The 18,007-nt window shown below is 41.5% G+C and overlaps 2 protein-coding genes across 5 annotated transcripts in view; one reads left to right on the top strand and one right to left on the bottom strand.

Moving 5' to 3' along the window:
* LOC125247564 (CXADR-like membrane protein) overlaps window positions 1-7,474 on the bottom strand; it is an 824,350-nt gene extending 816,876 nt beyond the window's left edge. The window contains exons 1-6 of one of the 2 annotated variants that reach the window (XM_048158937.1): window positions 7,257-7,474; window positions 6,578-6,898; window positions 6,154-6,480; window positions 6,031-6,075; window positions 5,796-5,876; window positions 5,305-5,685 (exon numbers count right to left, since the gene is read on the bottom strand). In XM_048158937.1, the coding sequence (XP_048014894.1) occupies window positions 5,630-5,685; window positions 5,796-5,876; window positions 6,031-6,075; window positions 6,154-6,480; window positions 6,578-6,898; window positions 7,257-7,317 (891 nt within the window). In that variant the 5' untranslated portion in view covers window positions 7,318-7,474 and the 3' untranslated portion in view covers window positions 5,305-5,629. Of the gene's footprint in view, window positions 1-5,304; window positions 5,686-5,795; window positions 5,877-6,030; window positions 6,076-6,153; window positions 6,481-6,577; window positions 6,899-7,256 lie in introns of those variants that run through there. The other variant, XM_048158929.1, reaches the window with a different exon arrangement.
* LOC125247003 overlaps window positions 1-18,007 on the top strand; it is a 537,225-nt gene that overhangs the window by 412,874 nt on the left and 106,344 nt on the right. The window lies entirely within an intron of this gene.

Here is an 18,007-nt window from a genome sequence, read left to right as displayed (position 1 = left end):
AGGTAAGGCAGTCCAATCTATAACAGAGAAACAGTCCACAAGAAAACGCTCAGTAATGATCACCAAGGCAAATCAAGACTTCGAGGTGCATGGATGCGTGTGTGAGTGTTTTATGGAGTGACGGCTCCCTCCGGCGGCCGGGATGAAGAGCCGTATTCGTGACAACCACAGGTAAAACAATTACATGATACTCACTACCACTGTCAAATTATATTATATTATGATATGTTATATAGACCTATAAAAGCACGTAAACACAGGTAAAAACTAAACACACCTTCACAAATAAATTAATTATATATTCCCCTACCCACCTAATAAATACAGTGGGTACAGAAAGTATTCAGACCCCCTTAAATTTTTCACTCTTTGTTATATTGCAGCCATTTGCTAAAATCATTTAAGTTCATTTTTTTCCTCATTAATGTACACACAGGACCCCATATTGACAGAAAAACACAGAATTGTTGACATTTTTGCAGATTTATTAAAAAAGAAAAACTGAAATATCACATGGTCCTAAGTATTCAGACCCTTTGCTCAGTATTTAGTAGAAGCACCCTTTTGATCTAATACAGCCATGAGTCTTTTTGGGAAAGACGCAACAAGTTTTTCACACCTGGATTTGGGGATCCTCTGCCATTCCTCCTTGCAGATCCTCTCCAGTTCTGTCAGGTTGGATGGTAAATGTTGGTGGACAGCCATTTTTAGGTCTCTCCAGAGATGCTCAATTGGGTTTAAGTCAGGGAAAACTGTGAACTATAGAAACTGTGTCTATTCGCCGAATAGTGAGGTTTAACAATAAAAGTAAAGGATCTAGAAAAAAATTTGGTCGTGATCAAACCAGAAATTCGCAAAATTACTGAACAAAAACAATTTCTAAAGCTAGGGCTACTAAACATTAGATCACTGACACCTAAGGCGGTTATTATAAATGAAATGATCACAGATAATAGTCTTGATTTAACCCTCTGGAGTCTGAGGCTGATTTGGGGCTTGGAGAAGTTTTGACATGCCCTGACATTTGTGCTTTTTTCAGTTGTTCATAAACATATTAATGGAAAAAGTGTCATTACACTGTATTCAGCACAAACTAGGCTACAATAATATGTGAGGAATAAGGAATATTGAAGGAATAATGTTTATGCGTGGTTATTGAAAAAACAAAAAACTTAAGTCACTGAAATAAGGCCAAAAAATATACATTAAATCTGTGTTCACAAGACTTCTGGGTATTGGAGGTTGTAGACTAGAGTTTTTGCTTCACAATTATGTAAAAATTATGCTGCCTACTCCTTCATATAAAACAATATATTGATTTAGTTTTTGTAAGACACTTTTTGCCAAGAAACACAGTATGCATGAAATCAATCCAACCGTTATAGAAATTCTACGGCAAAGTGATGATGTCTCTGATCACTACCTTGTAACTTGCGTACTGCATATTGATGATATTTGTCAAACTGTGCCGCGATATCGACTAGGCAGAACAATTCTCCCGACAACTATAGATAAATTCACAAATAATCTGCCTGATCTGTCTCAGCTGCTCATCGTACCTAAACACGCAAATTATCTCAAGAAAATGACTAGCAGCATGTGCACCATTTTCACTAGTACATTAGATACTGTTGCACCGATGAGATTAAAAAAGGTTAGAGAGAAAAATACTGTACCTTGGAACAACAGTATTACTCGCGCTATCAAAAGAGAAACTCGTAATCTAGAACGCAAATGGAGACAAACTCGTTTAGAGGTCTTCAGAATCGCGTGGAAAGACAGCTCGTCCCGTTATAAAAAGACTCTAAAAGCAGCCAGGGCCGAGCATCTCCGCAAACTCATAGAAAATAACCAAAACAATCCACGGTTCTTGTTTAGTACAGTGGCTAGATTAACAAATAAACAGACATCACCAGAACAAAACATTTCATTGCAGTTTAGTAGTGATGACTTTATGAATTTCTTTACTGAGAAAATCGAAAGTATCAGAAATACAATTGTAAATGTACAACCTTTAACAGATTTTTATGATTCAGCCTCAATTATCGCCCCTCAAGAACAGTTGCAGTGCTTTACAACTATAGGACAGGAAGAGCTAAATAAACTTATCACTGCGTCTAAACCAACAACATGTTTATTAGATCCAATACCCACTAAACTACTGAAAGAATTGTTACCTGTAGCAGAAGAACCTCTTCTCAATATTATCAACTCGTCTTTATCTCTAGGTCACGTCCCACGACCGTTCAAGCTAGCAGTTATTAAGCCTCTCATTAAGAAACCACAATTAGATCCAAATGTATTAGCAAATTACAGACCCATTTCAAATCTTCCATTTTCCAAAAATCTAAGATCACGATAGTAAACTATGGAGTGCCGCAAGGATCAGTGTTAGGCCCTCTGCTATTTTCAATATACATGCTGCCACTCGGCAATATTATAAGAAAACATGGAATTAGTTTCCACTGCTATGCCGATGATACTCAGTTATATATCTCATCACGACCAGATGAAATCTCTAAATTATCCAAACTGACAGAGTGTGTTAAAAAAGTAAAACATTGAATGACTAGTAATTTTCTTCTATTAAATTCAGATAAGACTGAAGTATTACTTATTGGACCAAAAACCTGTACACAGAATCTCTCAGACTACAATCTGCATTTAGAAGGATGTACTGTTACTCCATCCTCGACAGTTAAAGACCTGGGTGTTATATTAGACAGCAACTTGTCCTTTGAAAATCATATTTCATATGTTACAAAAACAGCCTTCTTCCACCTCAGAAACTGCTAAGATACGGAATATGTTATCTATTTCTGATGCAGAAAAGTTAGTTCATGCTTTCATGACGTCTCGACTAGATTACTGTAATGCATTATTAGCTGGTTGTCCTGCTTCCTCAATAAATAAGCTACAATTAGTACAAAATGAAGCTGCTAGAGTTCTTACCAGGTCAAGAAAATATGATCATATAACACCATTTTATCATCTCTACACTGGTTACCCATTAAGTTCCGTATCGATTATAAAGTATTGCTAATGACCTATAAGGCTCTAAATGGTTTAGCTCCAGTGTACTTAACTGATCTTCTATCGCCCTACAATCCTTCACGCTCTTTAAGATCACAAAACTCTGGACTTCTGGTTGTACCTAGGATATCTAAGTCCACTAAAGGAGGGAGAGCATTTTCACATTTGGCTCCGAAACTCTGGAATAGTCTTCCTGATAATGTTCGGGGCTCAGACTCGCTCACCCAGTTTAAATCTAGATTAAAGATGCATCTCTTTAGCCAAGCATTCACATAATGCATCTCATATCAGATCAATTGCACATGACTATCTTTGCTTAATGTTATGAACAGCAGCTACGCTAATTATTCTCCTTTTGCTTTTCTGTTTTACCTCGGGACACCCGCCCTGAGGTGACTAGAGAGGACTTCAGCTTCAGTTTGGATCCAGCCTCTTAAGAAGACCTCAGATGACCAACTCCTATGAAGAGACGGCGCCAACTCCTGTGAGGACTTCAGAAGACGCAATCATCTGGATCAACATGCACATTCCCAAATATCTATATATCCTAATTATTGTTAATATGTATTAATTTTTCCAGGAGCTCATTGCTTCTACCTTCAGTTAAACTGCTAATAGTGATTGTAAATTAATTGCCTAAATTATTACATTATTTGCTAACTGTATTCTTTAAATTGTGATGTTAACATGATTCACTGTTGTCAACACTGTTTAAATTACATGAATGTAAATAATGTAAATAAATAAATCTACAGTAACTACACGTACGTTATCTGTTTTATTTTCTGTTAGTACTGTTAATAAAATGAGAAACATTTGTATTGGATAAAAAGTGTGTTAACACATCATCAACTACCTCAACATGTAAATGTAGATTTGATCACATAAATCTCAGAGGAAACTTGAATCTTGTCTGATGTTACAGGGACAGATGATCACACATGTGTTTATCCGGTGGAGAGAGGCTGATGAAGGAATAATGCCAAGATCAAAGGCTTTGAGTGAGTATACTACAGAAATGAATACAAAAACTACAGAAATCAGCTGTTAAAAAGAAAAAATTAAAACAATTAAAAAAAAAAGTTATAAGTTATAAAGTTGAAGCTTTATTTCTCGTTAATTTAGCCACTGTATCAAAAAAATATCCAGGTTTGTGTTTATTTTCTTATAAAAGATTTGAGAAATAAGCAGATCTTGCAGTTATGTCCTTTCTGTACTCAATCATTTTCTCTCTCCACGAAATGCAAAAAACTTCTAGTCTTGTTTTCTTCCAGCTGCGCTTCATTTTTCTGGCTGCTCTTAAGAGACAAAGTGTGCTCATTGTACCACAGCATTGGATTAATTTCCTTAATCTTTTTTTAAGCACAGAGGAGGAACTGAGTCTAATCTACTGGAAAAGACAGAAACCATAATTTCTGTTGCAACATCAAGCTCTTCTAAGCTGTCTGGTATGCTAAGGCGATGAAACTGATCAGGAAGATTATTTATAAAGCGATCTTTAGTGGTAGAAGTGATGGTTCTACCATATTTATGGCAGGGAGGCAGTTTAGCCGCTTTCACTAAATGTAATATACACGAGACTAGATAATGATCTGAGATATCATCACTCTGCTGCAGAATTTCAACGGCATCAATATCGATTCCATGTGACAATATTAGATCTAAAGTATGATTACGACAATGAGTGGGTCCCGACACGTGTTGTCTAACACCAATAGAGTTTAGAATGTCTGTAAATGCCAATCCCAATGAGTCTTTTTTATTATCTACATGGATATTAAAATCACCAACAACAAGGACTTTATCTGCAGCTAGTACTAATTCTGATAGAAAATCGGCAATTTCTTTGATAAAGTCTGTATGGTGTCCTGGTGGCCTGTATACAGTAGCCAGCACAAATGTCAACTTACATAATGTTATGTGCACCATCACTTCGAAGGAATTATATTTGAAAGACTTTTGACTAATACTATAAATATTACTATAAATTACAGCAACACCTCCCCCTTTTCCTTTCTGTCGAGGATTGTGTCGATAATCATAACCTTGAGGGCTAGACTCATTTAAAGTAATGTAATCGTCCGGTTTTAGCCAGGTTTCTGTCAAACACAGCACATCTAGATTATTGTCTGTGATAATATCATTTACAATAAGTGAAGAAAGGGAAATATTAGATTCCTTTTTGAAGAAAGGGATCTAAAATTTAATAACCCAAGCTTTATCATTTGTTTATCAGTATTTTCTCTATTTTTTATTTGTTGAACCAAATCATCTTCATCACACAGAACAGAGAGAGGATTTTACAAACAGTCTGTCCATTACTGTATTTAATATTATATTTAAAGCAGTTTATATATGAAGCACAAGAAAATGACATTCAACACTGTAGGAAAATATCCATCAAACCATATAAATGAACATAAATCTGGCCTGTTATTTGTAAAAGATATTTGAATCTAAACTTGATGGTGTCACTATTTCTTCAGGGAGTTTTTCTCTGTTTTCTGAGAAGAAGAAAATCAAACAATGAACAATCCTCTGTGAGTTTTTGCTGTTTTAAATCTTGTTTCAGATGGTCTCCAAACTCAGCAGTATTTTATTGTAATATTGTAGGCATCTCTATTTCCTCTGGGTGCTGCGAGTCCTTCTTCCCTGCAAAATAAAAGCATTGACTGACCTCTCATATGTGTTTTTACCGTGATTGCAGATTGTTCCAGATCAGATGAGTGTGAATCATCAGATTGTGTGAAGCTCAAACTCACCAGCTCTTCTTGCACAGATGATCTGAAGAAGAATCACAGTAGGAGCAGCAAACACTGCCATCTCAACAATACTCACAATCACTGCAGGAAACATGTGTGGAAGAAGAAGAAGAAGAGAAACTGGACATGACTGAAGGCAAGGGGATTCAACTATGAACAGTTATTGATGAAGCATTTACAGACTGACTGATAGTTTAATGGTGTAAAGCTGTCAGTAGAAATGAACGTGTCGTACCTCTGAATAATGATCCAGCAGTCACACTGACTTCAGTTTCTGATGCTGCAGAAGATGAATGTTCAGATGTTCATCTGTAGGACATTAACATCATATTTTACAGTAGTAATAGTTGTTTCTCACCTGAATACTTGACAGTGTATCTGACTGAGGTCTGGAGTTGATTTCTGAGAGTAAGCTGACATCTCCACTCTCTGTTGTCATCTTCATTCAGGAGTGTTGTAGTCAGAGTGATGATACAGTGATCTGATGATATCTGATATCTGGAGTCTGTCGTCAAATCAACACCAGTCTGATTCACCCACAACAGCTGAAGACCCTCAGAACGGACCCAATATTCACAGGGGAATCTAGAATACAACTGACAGGAGAGAGTCACAGAGCGACCTGGACTGATCTCAGTCTGTGAGGATGATGATGATGATGATGATGATGAAGAAGACACTGAAACTGAACACAAGACACAAATCACAGACTCTCCAATCATCATGTGAGTTTAAAAGGAGAATCTGTCCTTTTTAAATTGATCACATAATCATAAACTCACCATGAAGAACATGCAGATGAACACCAGCATCAGGTCCTTGTTGTTCTCCTTTCACATATTGTCTGCAGCTGTAATATCCATGATCTTCTTTTGTGATGCTCTTGATGTTCAGAGAGCAGTCAGACCCCAGACTCAGTCTCTCATGTCTCTCTGTGTGTTTATTCTTTATCCCTCGATCAATCAGTCCAACTGCTGCTGAGTGTCCGAAACTGTAATACTTCCATGTAGTTGATTTACAGTCAGAAAGAGCATTATTACAGGGCAGACGGACATTTTCACCAGAACTGATGAACACATGATCATAATCCACTCCACTGGTACCTGAAACACAGTATATTTGAGTGATCATGATGATATATATTAATAAATGAAGACATTTAACATATCAGCAGAAGAATTCAAGTCTTTTTTCCTCATTAACACAATCATCTCTCTCTCTCCAGAAAAAAATCTCTGAATTTATCAGAAATCTCTGAATATGAAGATAATTGTTGATCATCAGATGTTTGAGTGACTCTATGTCCAGTATCAGGAATAATACAGTATGATCTGTATGTATCAATACACAACTCTGACATCACAACGTGAATGTGTGCAAGAATAAACTGAGCATGTTCAAATCAACTCTTTCCAGACTAATTCCACTAAATGTCTTTAGAGAAAATCCAGATTTCTTTACCTGTGAGAAGTGAAGAGAGAATGATCAGTCCCAGCAGACACAGATCACACTGATCAGCCATTTTCTGTTTCTGTTTCTGTCAGTCTTTCTCTTCATTATATAGTTACAGCTCCTCCTTTAATCATCATCAGCTCCTCCTGTGGTTGAGAACTTCCTCTGATCTGAACTGAGTGTTTAAATCCAGCTAGAGTTGATATATAGTGACACTGACTTATTATTACTATATTAACACTGACTCAGACTCATTTTACTCTCTGTTGATTGGGCTCATATAGACACAGTTTTTCCTCTCATGTTACACGAGCTCTTCTACTTCTCTCTGTCCAGTCCACCTTCATCACTTTCACCTTCTTTATCCAGTCTGAACAACTTCATTTCTGTGTGTTCAACAAAAGCACTGCCCAGTTACACAATTATCAAACATTATGAAACAGATCTGAGCATAAAGACTTCACACAACTATTATTTATTTATTCAATCATGTGTTTATGTGTGTGTGTGTGTGTATGGAGCCCCTTAAGGGACGTGGTGGTGGAAAAAAAAAATAGGAAGGAGAAAAATGTAAAAAAATAAATAAATTTTGGGATGGGAGGATTTTTTTTTTTTCAAAACTTTTGCGTTCCCCTGAGAAACTTTGCGTTCCTTCAGAAAACTTTTGCATTCCCTCGCAAAGTTATAATGCAATGCCGTTTGTAGTACAAATAATGTTCTTAAGTCTAGGAAGGAAGGGAACAGGGTCGGCGGTCAACTGCTGACTGAGCTTTATTTCAAGATTTAGAAATGTCCGTCCGGCCTGCAGCCCCCCCCCCCATTTCTGGAGAGGAAATCGGCCACAGCCATCTGAACACCCGGCCTGTGGACCACCTTGAACTTAAAAGGCTGTAAAGCCAGATACCAACGAGTGATCCGCGCATTGGTATCCTTCATGCGGTGGAGCCACTGCAGGGGAGCGTGGTCCGAACAGAGAGTGAATTCCCGTCCCAGGAGATAATAGCGGAGGGTGAGGACGGCCCACCTAATAGCCAAACACTCTTTCTCAACGGTGCTGTACTTAGCTTCCCTTTTTGAGAGCTTACGGCTAATGTACAGCAGCGGCCGTTCCTCTCCCTCTATCTCCTGGGACAGGACAGCACCCAGCCCCCAGGGATCTGCCAATACCCTTTCGTTAAGTCCAGTGTCGAATAAAATCGAGCCGTACCTAGCCGGTCAAGCAATTCGTCCACCCGAGGCATTGGATAAAGGAGATTTTAAGGAGATTGAGGTGGTAAATCTGACGTGCTCCTCTCCTATCGGAACGCACAACCTCATAATCGAGCTCACCGACTTGCCGTGTAACCACAAATGGTCCTTGCCACTTTGCAAGTAATTTCGAGCTTGAAGTGGGAAGCAATACAAGTACTTTATCTCCCGGTGAAAATTTGCGTAAGTTAGTTCGTCTGTCATACAGCTGGCTCTGTCTGTGCTGGGCTTGTAACAAATTCTCCATAGACAGCCGTCCCAACATGTGGAGTTTTGCTCTCAAGTCCAGCACATACTGAATTTCATTTTTGGCCTGAGATGGTCCGTCCTCCCAAGTCTCTCTTAGGACGTCTAATACCCCACGGGGCTGGCGTCCAAAGAGAAGCTCGAAGGGGGAAAACCCCGTGGAGGCTTGCGGGACTTCTCGTACTGCAAATAACAGAGGTTCCAACCACTTATCCCAATTTTTGGCGTCCTCTTGAACGAATTTATGAACCATGGATTTAAGCGTGCGATTAAACCGTTCGACCAGCCCGTCCGTTTGTGGGTGAAAGACGCTGGTACGCACGGATTTAACGCCCAACAATTCGTAAAGTTCGCGTAACGTGCGTGACATAAACGCCGTGCCTTGATCAGTGAGGATTTCTTTCGGAATCCCCACTCGGGAGATTAAACTAAACAGTGCATCCGCAACACTCTTAGCGGAAATGTTGCGGAGTGGCACTGCTTCAGGATATCGCGTTGCATAATCCACAATGACTAATGCAAAGCGATGTCCTCTTGCTGATCGCTCTAATGGCCCGATGAGGTCCATACCAATTCTTTCGAAGGGGACCTGCATTAATGGGAGGGGGCGCAACGGCGCTTTTGGGGTGGCCGGTGGGTTAACCAACTGACATTCCCGACAAGACGCGCACCACCTGCGCACATTCTCGTGAATGCCCGGCCAAAAGAATCAGGTCATGAGACGATTTAGTGTTGCCGTCTGTCCTAGATGCCCAGCCATCGGATTAGAATGAGCCGCGTGGAAAAGCATTTCCCTGCGGCTCTTTGGAACTAATAATTTGGTCGTATCTTCTTTTGTCTGAGTGTCTTGGGTCACTCGATACAACCTATCTTTTATGATCGCAAAATACGGATAAGAAAGTGGACGCCCAGGCTGGAGAGGTTGACCATCGATGGTGCTGACCTTTTCAAACGCGTTTTTTAGCGTCTCATCGTGAGACTGCTCCAGGGGAAAGTCATCGCGATCTGAAAGAATAAGTCTTCCAATTTTGCTCTGTTCCCCTGAAGCCGAACTCCCTGGTCCCTGATCAGTCTCTCCCGCCTGCACTCGCACCTCCTTATCCCGCGATTTTTCCCCCCAAGAGGCATCCGAGCATAAACACCCCAATAATTTATTAAATGCAGGCCAATTCGTACCCAAAATTATCGGATGCCGGAGGTGCGGATTAACTGCTTTTGACCCCTAAATTGAATAATGACGGGCACTAACGGATATTTCACCACATCCCCGTGCACACACCTCACCTTAACCAAGCGGCCTGCATCCAATGCCCCGGACGAAATCAGGCTTTGATGCACCGAGGTTTGGTTACATCCTGAGTCCACCAAAGCCTGATAGGTACCCCCCTTGACACTCACAGGTATTTGGTACTCGCCAGCTTGACCGGGGGCAGCCTGCGGATCGTCCGGGACCCGGATCAACGTCCCAACCTCCATGACTGGACACCTGTCCACAAAGTGCTCCGGGTCCCCGCAACGCCAACAGGCCGGCCCAGACCTGCCCGCCGCTCTTGTGGCAGGGAGCGGGTTAAATGGTTGACGCGGATAGAGGGGAGAAGCAGGAGCGGAGTCCGGCCCGGCGGCAGGGAGTCCCGCCCCCCCCATAATACGGGCCCTGTTCAGTTCCACCCCGCCCCCGGGGCGGAACACGTGGCGGGCCGGGCGGACGAGACCTGGATAGAGGGACAGGTTTAGAGAGAGAGGGGAAATTAAAAGAAGGAGAGAGAGAGGCAGATGGTAGGGGTTCGCCGACCCCTTGGCACGCCACCATGTGGTCCTCCGCCAGTTCGATGGCTGAGTCCAGCGACGTGGGGCGGTGGCACTGGACCCACTCGGCGGTTTTCTTGGGGAGCCGAGTGATAAACTGCTCCAGTACCACGCGATCGATAACCAGGTCCACGTCGCTTCCCTCAGCCAGTAGCCATTTGCGGCACGAGTCCCGGAGCTGTTGGGCCAACACGAAGGGCCAGCCGGACTCGCCCAGGTCCAGGGAGCGGAAACGTTGGCGATGTTGCTCGGGGGTGGACGATGGCCCGCCGAAGATCGTCAAAGACCAGGAGGTTCTCTGCTGGCAGCTGCTGCGCCGCCACCTGCGACTCCCCCGAGAGGAGCGGGACCAACCTCATGGACCATTGGTCCCGCGGTCAGCCACTTGCCTCGGCTGACCGCTCGAACAAGTCGAGGAAGGCCTTGGGGTCGTCACATGGCCCCATTTTGTTCAACGGCAGGTGGGTAGGCGCAGCTGGCTGCCCGATGGCCTCCTGGCGAACCTCCCGGTCAATCCAGCTCCGGAACCTCTCGCGGTCCTCCTGCTGGGCCTGCACGATGGCTTGGAAGCGGCGTTCTTGGTCGGTGCGCAGGTCCAGCAGGGCCTGATGTTGCTCCTGATGCAGGACCGCGAGGGACGCGATGACTTCCGCAAATGTCGATGGGGAGGACGAAGATTGCATGGCAGCGGCCACCCAGCTTCCTTCCCGGGTTTCGGCACCAGTGTAGTACAAATAATGTTCTTAAGTCTAGGAAGGAAGGGGACAGGGTCGGCGGTCAACTGCTGACTGAGCTTTATTTCAAGATTTAGAAATGTCCAACAAAAACTGTGCAAGGCACAACAGCAAAACAAAATAATCCACAAAGGGCTTCACTCCAGTCACGGCATATACAATCCACAAAGGGCTTCACTCTAGTTTGTCGTGCACCAGCGGCTCAGTCAGCAGTTCCCCTCTCTCTCACCGACTCCTGCTTCTCGCGGCGTTTTACCCTGTCTCCGCGCCAATTACTGAAATGAGAAACAGGTGTTCATGATTTACATTTAACTCGCTCACTCACCAAAGATCTCCCGATGCTCTCTCCCGCCGCAGACCTCGCTGAACCATGCCCCCCTCACCACACCGTTGCTTGACCATCCGCAACAGCAGCACATTGAAAAGTTATGTATTTACCTCCAACTCTTGTTGCAGAACACACAATCCTTGTTCTTCGCGCCTCCCCAAACATTTCCTTTATATTCTTTTTTTCTTTTTCTTGTTTTCGCTGCAAATCAGCGCACAGGCAATTTGTATTTCAAGCTTCTTGCGGGCTACTATTTTTAATAATAATCACACCGTGTCTCAATCAGCTCCCTAGTTCAGTAGTCAGGGCACTGATCAGGGAATCAGCCACATTCACTTTCATTATATACTGATTCACGACCTAGGGAGCTAGGGAGCTGATTGAGACGCAGGGACAGTCTCACGTGAGAACTCCGGTCTTGAACACGTGATATTGCGTTGTTTCCTTGACATGTCTCGCATGTGTTTGGTTGTGAAGCGTAGTTTGCGTGCCAGACAGAGTTGTCGGCGATTCTTCCTATTGTAAAGTCATGCAGTGAAACCTTCTGTCGCCGATCCATCGTGCAGTTTGAACGCAGCAGCGACTGAATGCTGGCCAAGATAGTCATGCAGTGTGAAAAGAACAGTGACCCGACTACATTGAAAATCGTGCAGTCTGAACTCGGCATTAAAAAGATATGAGTGACAGGTTTAATTCTTATATCTGTAAATATCTTGATATTGATTAAAATGCTTATTTTTTTGCCTTGTTGAAGAAACAGCTGCCAGTAATTTTGTAATTGTAGTACAACTAATATATTTGGGTTAATTTAAAGTTCTTATATTTTTAACTACTAATGTGAGTTTACTTTTTATGAAAACCCAAATTCATGTGAAATGTTGTTAATTTCTTTATTTTATATGCAAAAATGTCCATCCACAAGCAAAAGTGGCATAAATCTCATTTGTTTTCCTTTTTCCTGTTGAATTAGCTCTAGTTTCATCCTTCAGGCTTATAAATAATAAACAAATAACTTTTATGTATTATGATGTATTCAAAATATTTAATCTTGTCATCATGCTTTTTGTCTGTGTATATAATCTCAAACTATGATGTATACAAACCCGTATTTGTTTTTTGTCATTATTATTGTTCATTGTTAAAGATACAACTATGGTATTTTCCCTGATCTTGTATGTTATTATAGGTCCTGTGTAACGGGATAAATATCATAGTTCAAGGGTTCTTTAAATAAATCCTGCTGTAATGTGTTCACGCTTCCTATTGGTTGCGCTGGTGGCGCTATTGCCCACCGAGTTCGAACGATCTGCAGAGAGAACTGCTGTGGGTGAGTCGTTTCTGCTGCAGCTCCGTAGTAAAACTTAAAAATAAAATGTTGTATGTTAGATGATGTACGAAGGGGATTGCACACATTGAACACTAGTTGACTTAAAGAGTGTGTTTTCTGTTCATATTTTTGTGTGTTTAATGAACTCTATCTTTCCATGTGCGTCATTTCATGTGCTCCCGAACTAGTGAAATGTCTCGTACAGATGGAGCTGAAGCTACTGTACTCACTGCTTTCTCTTTCCTCCACTGCTCTGTGCAGGTAATTGTTTTTGTATTTAAGAATTTACTATTTTGTAGAACGTTGTTTTACGAAAAAATGTTATTTCTATTCATTTTATTCTGTTTAACATAAAGTGGATGATTATTATATCTTATATTTAATATATTATAATATTTCTGTCTATGCATATTACTATTTGATATTGAAAACTACTATACGATCACAAAGCATTCAATTTAAGAAGCCAAATTGCTTATTGTTATATTGGTATCAGCAGAGCTAGAGAGAACTGCTGTGGTGAAATGTCTCGGTATAGACGGAGCTGTAGCATCTTTACTCACTACTTTCTCTTTCCTCCACTGCTCTGTGCAGGACAAATAAATACTGAGATCATCCGCATTCTGAGTTGCGTGTTAATGAAGGGTGAGACAAGACGGGCCAGAGAAAAAACAAAGAGGGTCACATTGGTGCCGTGACTCAGGACTTCAATCAAGGTGGTCGAAGATCATCCCAACATCGGACCGGCGGGCCTGTCGTCATTCTTCACTGCACGGGACCTTCAGCTAAGATTTTATTAGTTGTCCCTGGACTTTTTAAAAAGAAAAAAAAATACCTGGGAAGAGACTTTTGAATGGACACTTTGAAGTGATTTAATATTTTTATTGACTACAGGTGTCACAGTAGATTATAGCGTACACAGTTCACTTTTTCTTTTTTTATTTGATTACTCTTAGTTGATTATGGAAAACACAAGGTTGACTGGATCTCAGTATCTAGACACTCCAGTTAGTGTTGGTCGAGGGAGAGGTCTGTTAGCGACACCAATTCCCTTTCCAGACATAAGCCCTAGCTCTGTTATGTGTGGCGCCAACAATGGGTTGGAAGCAAATCTATTTCCCACCATCAATGTCAATGAGACTGTAGCTCATGTAAATTTTAGCAGTTCTGTAAATACGCAGCCCATTAGTACATCAACTCCAGTCCTTACCAGTGACATGATGAGTCAGATGGGTAACATAGTGCAGCAGGTAGGCCTGCAACAGGTGGACAGTATACTTGCATATTTGAATTTGCACAGTCAAACAGAAGTTTAATCTAAGCATACTCAAAATAACCACAATAGTAGATACACGCCTAATCAGAGCTCAAGTGCATCGCAGATTCAAGTAGTGCATCAGAGGGAAGTTAAAGATCCTCCAATTTTCAGAGGTGTCAGACACTGTTACACTCGATGAGTGGGTGGAGCTCATGAAAAACTTCATAAGAATGGGGTTCCTGCCTACTGAGGAGCAGGGTGAAGAAATTTTAATCCACTTGAGAGGCAAAGCCAAAGATGTTGTTAAAGTGGGGATGCTGTCTAGCGGATTAGATATCAGAACAAATCCTGATGTAATCTACACCCTATTACGGAAGCATTTCAGTTGCCAACAGTATTCTCCTGTCCCTTTGCAAGATTTCTACACCACTCTTCCAGAACCTCAGGAGGATCCCTTTGATTACTGGTTACGCCTGAACCATACTGCTGACGTCACAGCTGAGTGTCTAAAACAACAAGGAAAGGTGCTAGACAACCAATTGATTGAAGTCACACGCATGTTCATTAGGAATTGTCCAAACTCAGATCTAGCGCTAACATTTCGTTCAAAAACCATTGACAAATGGATGGCTCATGAAGTACATGAGATCCTGAATGAGTATCATTCAGAGAAATGTCTCAGAGCTGCTGGACAAGGAACTAGACAGATTGAATGTGAAAAGAAAATCACTATGAATGAGATGCGTGTAAGTCCTAGCCCATTCCCAGTGAAAGCTGAACAGGATTCACTTCAGTCAAAGCAGTCAGAAAACATGGCTCTGGAAAAAGTGATCGATATGCTGGAAAGAGTTCTGATGAATAATAGTGGTAATGTGCAGGCAAGCAAGGAGTACAGAAAGAGAAGCACCATGACTAGAATTCCAGGCTTGAATGATACGCCATGCTTAGTGTGCAAGGACACCTCACATTCTGCTTTTACTCACTGTAGAGACAAAAGGCTCTGTTTCCAGTGTTTTTCGCCTGACCATCCCAGATTCCGGTGTCCACAGGAAAGGAAGAATGCTTCCTCAGTCAACCAGCAGTCAAACTAAGTGATCTACGTGTGAGGGAGGATCACGTAGATCTTGAGAGTGAATCTGTTATGACACAGAGGGGTCGGACACAGATGTACGAACGGTAAGTTGTCTTTATTGATAAACCAGTGAGCAGATATGGTAAGCAGAGGAGAGTAGATAAACAATGGTAATGTCTGGTGATATTTACGGTCCTTTTGTGATTGCAGATGGTGGAGACTTGGAACTGGATGGAGCTGGAGAACGTAGGAGACGTAGGAGCACTCACACACAGACGAGGAACACACTGGGAGATCGGGTTGCACAGGAGACAGGTAAGTAGCAAGCGGGGAGTCCTTGAGGTAAGCATACGGGTAAGTATAGCTCAACGAGACCGGACAGTGAGTGCAGGGTGTGACTGCTCTATATACTGGTGGTGATGAAGGGGATAATGATGTGCAGGTGATGGTGATTAGTATTCCGGTGATTGGGAGCGTTGTGATTGGTGCATGGTGGAGCCTGACGTGTCTGTGACAGAATCTCCCATATCCAGTTTTATGAGTCTTTATGCCAAATGTTCAGTGATGTAACTTCAGACAAAACAGTCATCTTCCAAGGTGTACAGAGAGTTCCCAAAGCTGATAGCTTGTTTTACACATCTGTCTCAGTTGAGAATGATGTCACCCTTAAAACTTTAATTGATAGTGGATCAATGGCATGTACAATTAGCGAAGAAAGGTTGTTGAAAAGTATTCCAGATATGATGAGCCAGTGAGCACAAGATATTGTCATTGTTGGTTGTGGTGGCCATCATGTTGCCCCTACTGCAGTCTATGATCTTAAAGCTACAGTGTACGGCTGCTCCATGATAATTCCTGCTTTAGTTGTGCCTGGGCAGACCGAAGAGATGATTTTGGGCACAAACGTCATAAAGAGACTTCTGATGCAACTGAGAGAAACTGACGGTTACTGGAGGCTCATGTCTAAGTCAAGTAACAATGAGAGTGATGAGTGCTGTATGTTTCTATCTCTTTTCTCAAATGCAGAAAGATGGAGAGGCGAATCCATACCTGAGAAAGTCGGTACTGTAAAGTTACACAGGAGTGTGATGTTAGAGCCACAAACTGAACATCTAGTTTGGGGTAAGTTCAGTCTAATCTGCAGTGTACTGAGGAACCCTTACCACACAGATCCAGCGAAGAGATGAAGCGTGTCTTGAATGATTTGAACCTTAGCGAACTTGATTAAGAGTCGTGTGAAGTGTCATCCCACTGGAAAGACAAGTTGTTGCACATCATTGAGAAGTACGAGTCAGTTTTCTCAAGAGACAAAATGGACTGCGGAGAGGCTAAAGGTGTTGTCCATCGAATTAATTTAACTGATGACAAACCCTTCCGTTTCCCATATAGGTGTATACCACCAAGCCAGTATGCTAAACTGAGGACAGCGTTAAATGAGACGGAGGAGAAAGGAATCATTCGCAAGTCACATAGTAACTATGCTTCCCCTCTCGTACTAGTTTGGAAGAAAAATCTCAGGATCTGCACTGATTTTAGGTGGTTAAATGCGAGGACTGTCAGAGACACCTACCCTTTACCACACCAGTCCGATGTGTTAGCTGCATTGGGAGGAAACACCTTCTTCTCAACCATGGATCTTATCTCAGGGTATTATAATGTTCCCCTAGAAGAAGAACATAAAAAGTACACTGCATTCTCTTCACCATTTGGACTCCATGAGTACAATAGGCTTCCTCGGGGTCTTTCTAATAGCCCAGCCACTTTCATGAGAATGATGATGTCTATCTTTGGAGATGAGAACTTCAGCAGCGTTCTCTGTTACCTTGATGATTTGATGGTGTTTGCCCCTTCTGAGTCTGTAGCCCTCCAACGTCTTGAAATGGTTCTCTTGCGCTTGTCACATCACAACCTAAAGTTGGCTCCAAAGAAATGTTGTTTCTTGCGACGGATCTGTGAAATTTCTTGGGCACATTGTATGTGAAGAAGGGATTAAGGAGGATCAAGCTTCTAAGCAGTGTAATAAAAAACTGAGACATACAAAAATTGTTCAAACATCATCACCTTTTAGTTTTTCACTGCAACCGATTAATAAGTCACAGGTTTGGTATGAGTTAAGTAAACTTAACCCTAAAAAACCTGCTGGTTTTGATGCTTTAGATCCCTTCTTTTTTAAAGTAAGTGCATCAATTATATCTGAACCTTTAACATATATTTTTAATTTGTCTATAACTACAGCAGAAATACCTAAAATCTGGAAAACAGCTATTGTATCTCCAGTTTATAAGGGTGGTGATAAAGCAGATCCAAATTCATATCGTCCAATTTCAGTCCTACCATGTGTCACAAAAGTAATGGAGAAACTAATTAATAAGCAATTGACAGGGTTTCTAAATAGATGTAATATACTATCTGATGTCCAATCTGGCTTTCGTTCATCATTTAGTTGTACTACAGCTGTTATAAAAGTTATAAATGATATCTATAATGCACTAGAAACACAACAATTCTGCGCAGCTATTTTTATTGACCTTGCTAAAGCGTTTGACACAGTTGACCATTCTGTACTATTATCTAGGTTAAGTAATATTGGTGCGTCAAATTCAACTTTATCTTGGTTTTTTAATTATTTATCTAATAGATCCCAATATGTAAAGATTGATCAGCAATTATCTGAACCATTAACTACTAACACGGGTGTTCCACAAGGCTCTGTGTTAGCGTCAACTCTGTTTTCAAACTAT

The sequence above is a fragment of the Megalobrama amblycephala genome, linkage group LG1 (assembly GCF_018812025.1).
Source record: "Megalobrama amblycephala isolate DHTTF-2021 linkage group LG1, ASM1881202v1, whole genome shotgun sequence".
NCBI lineage: Eukaryota > Metazoa > Chordata > Actinopteri > Cypriniformes > Xenocyprididae > Megalobrama > Megalobrama amblycephala.
This window is presented reverse-complemented; position numbering and strand designations above follow the sequence as displayed.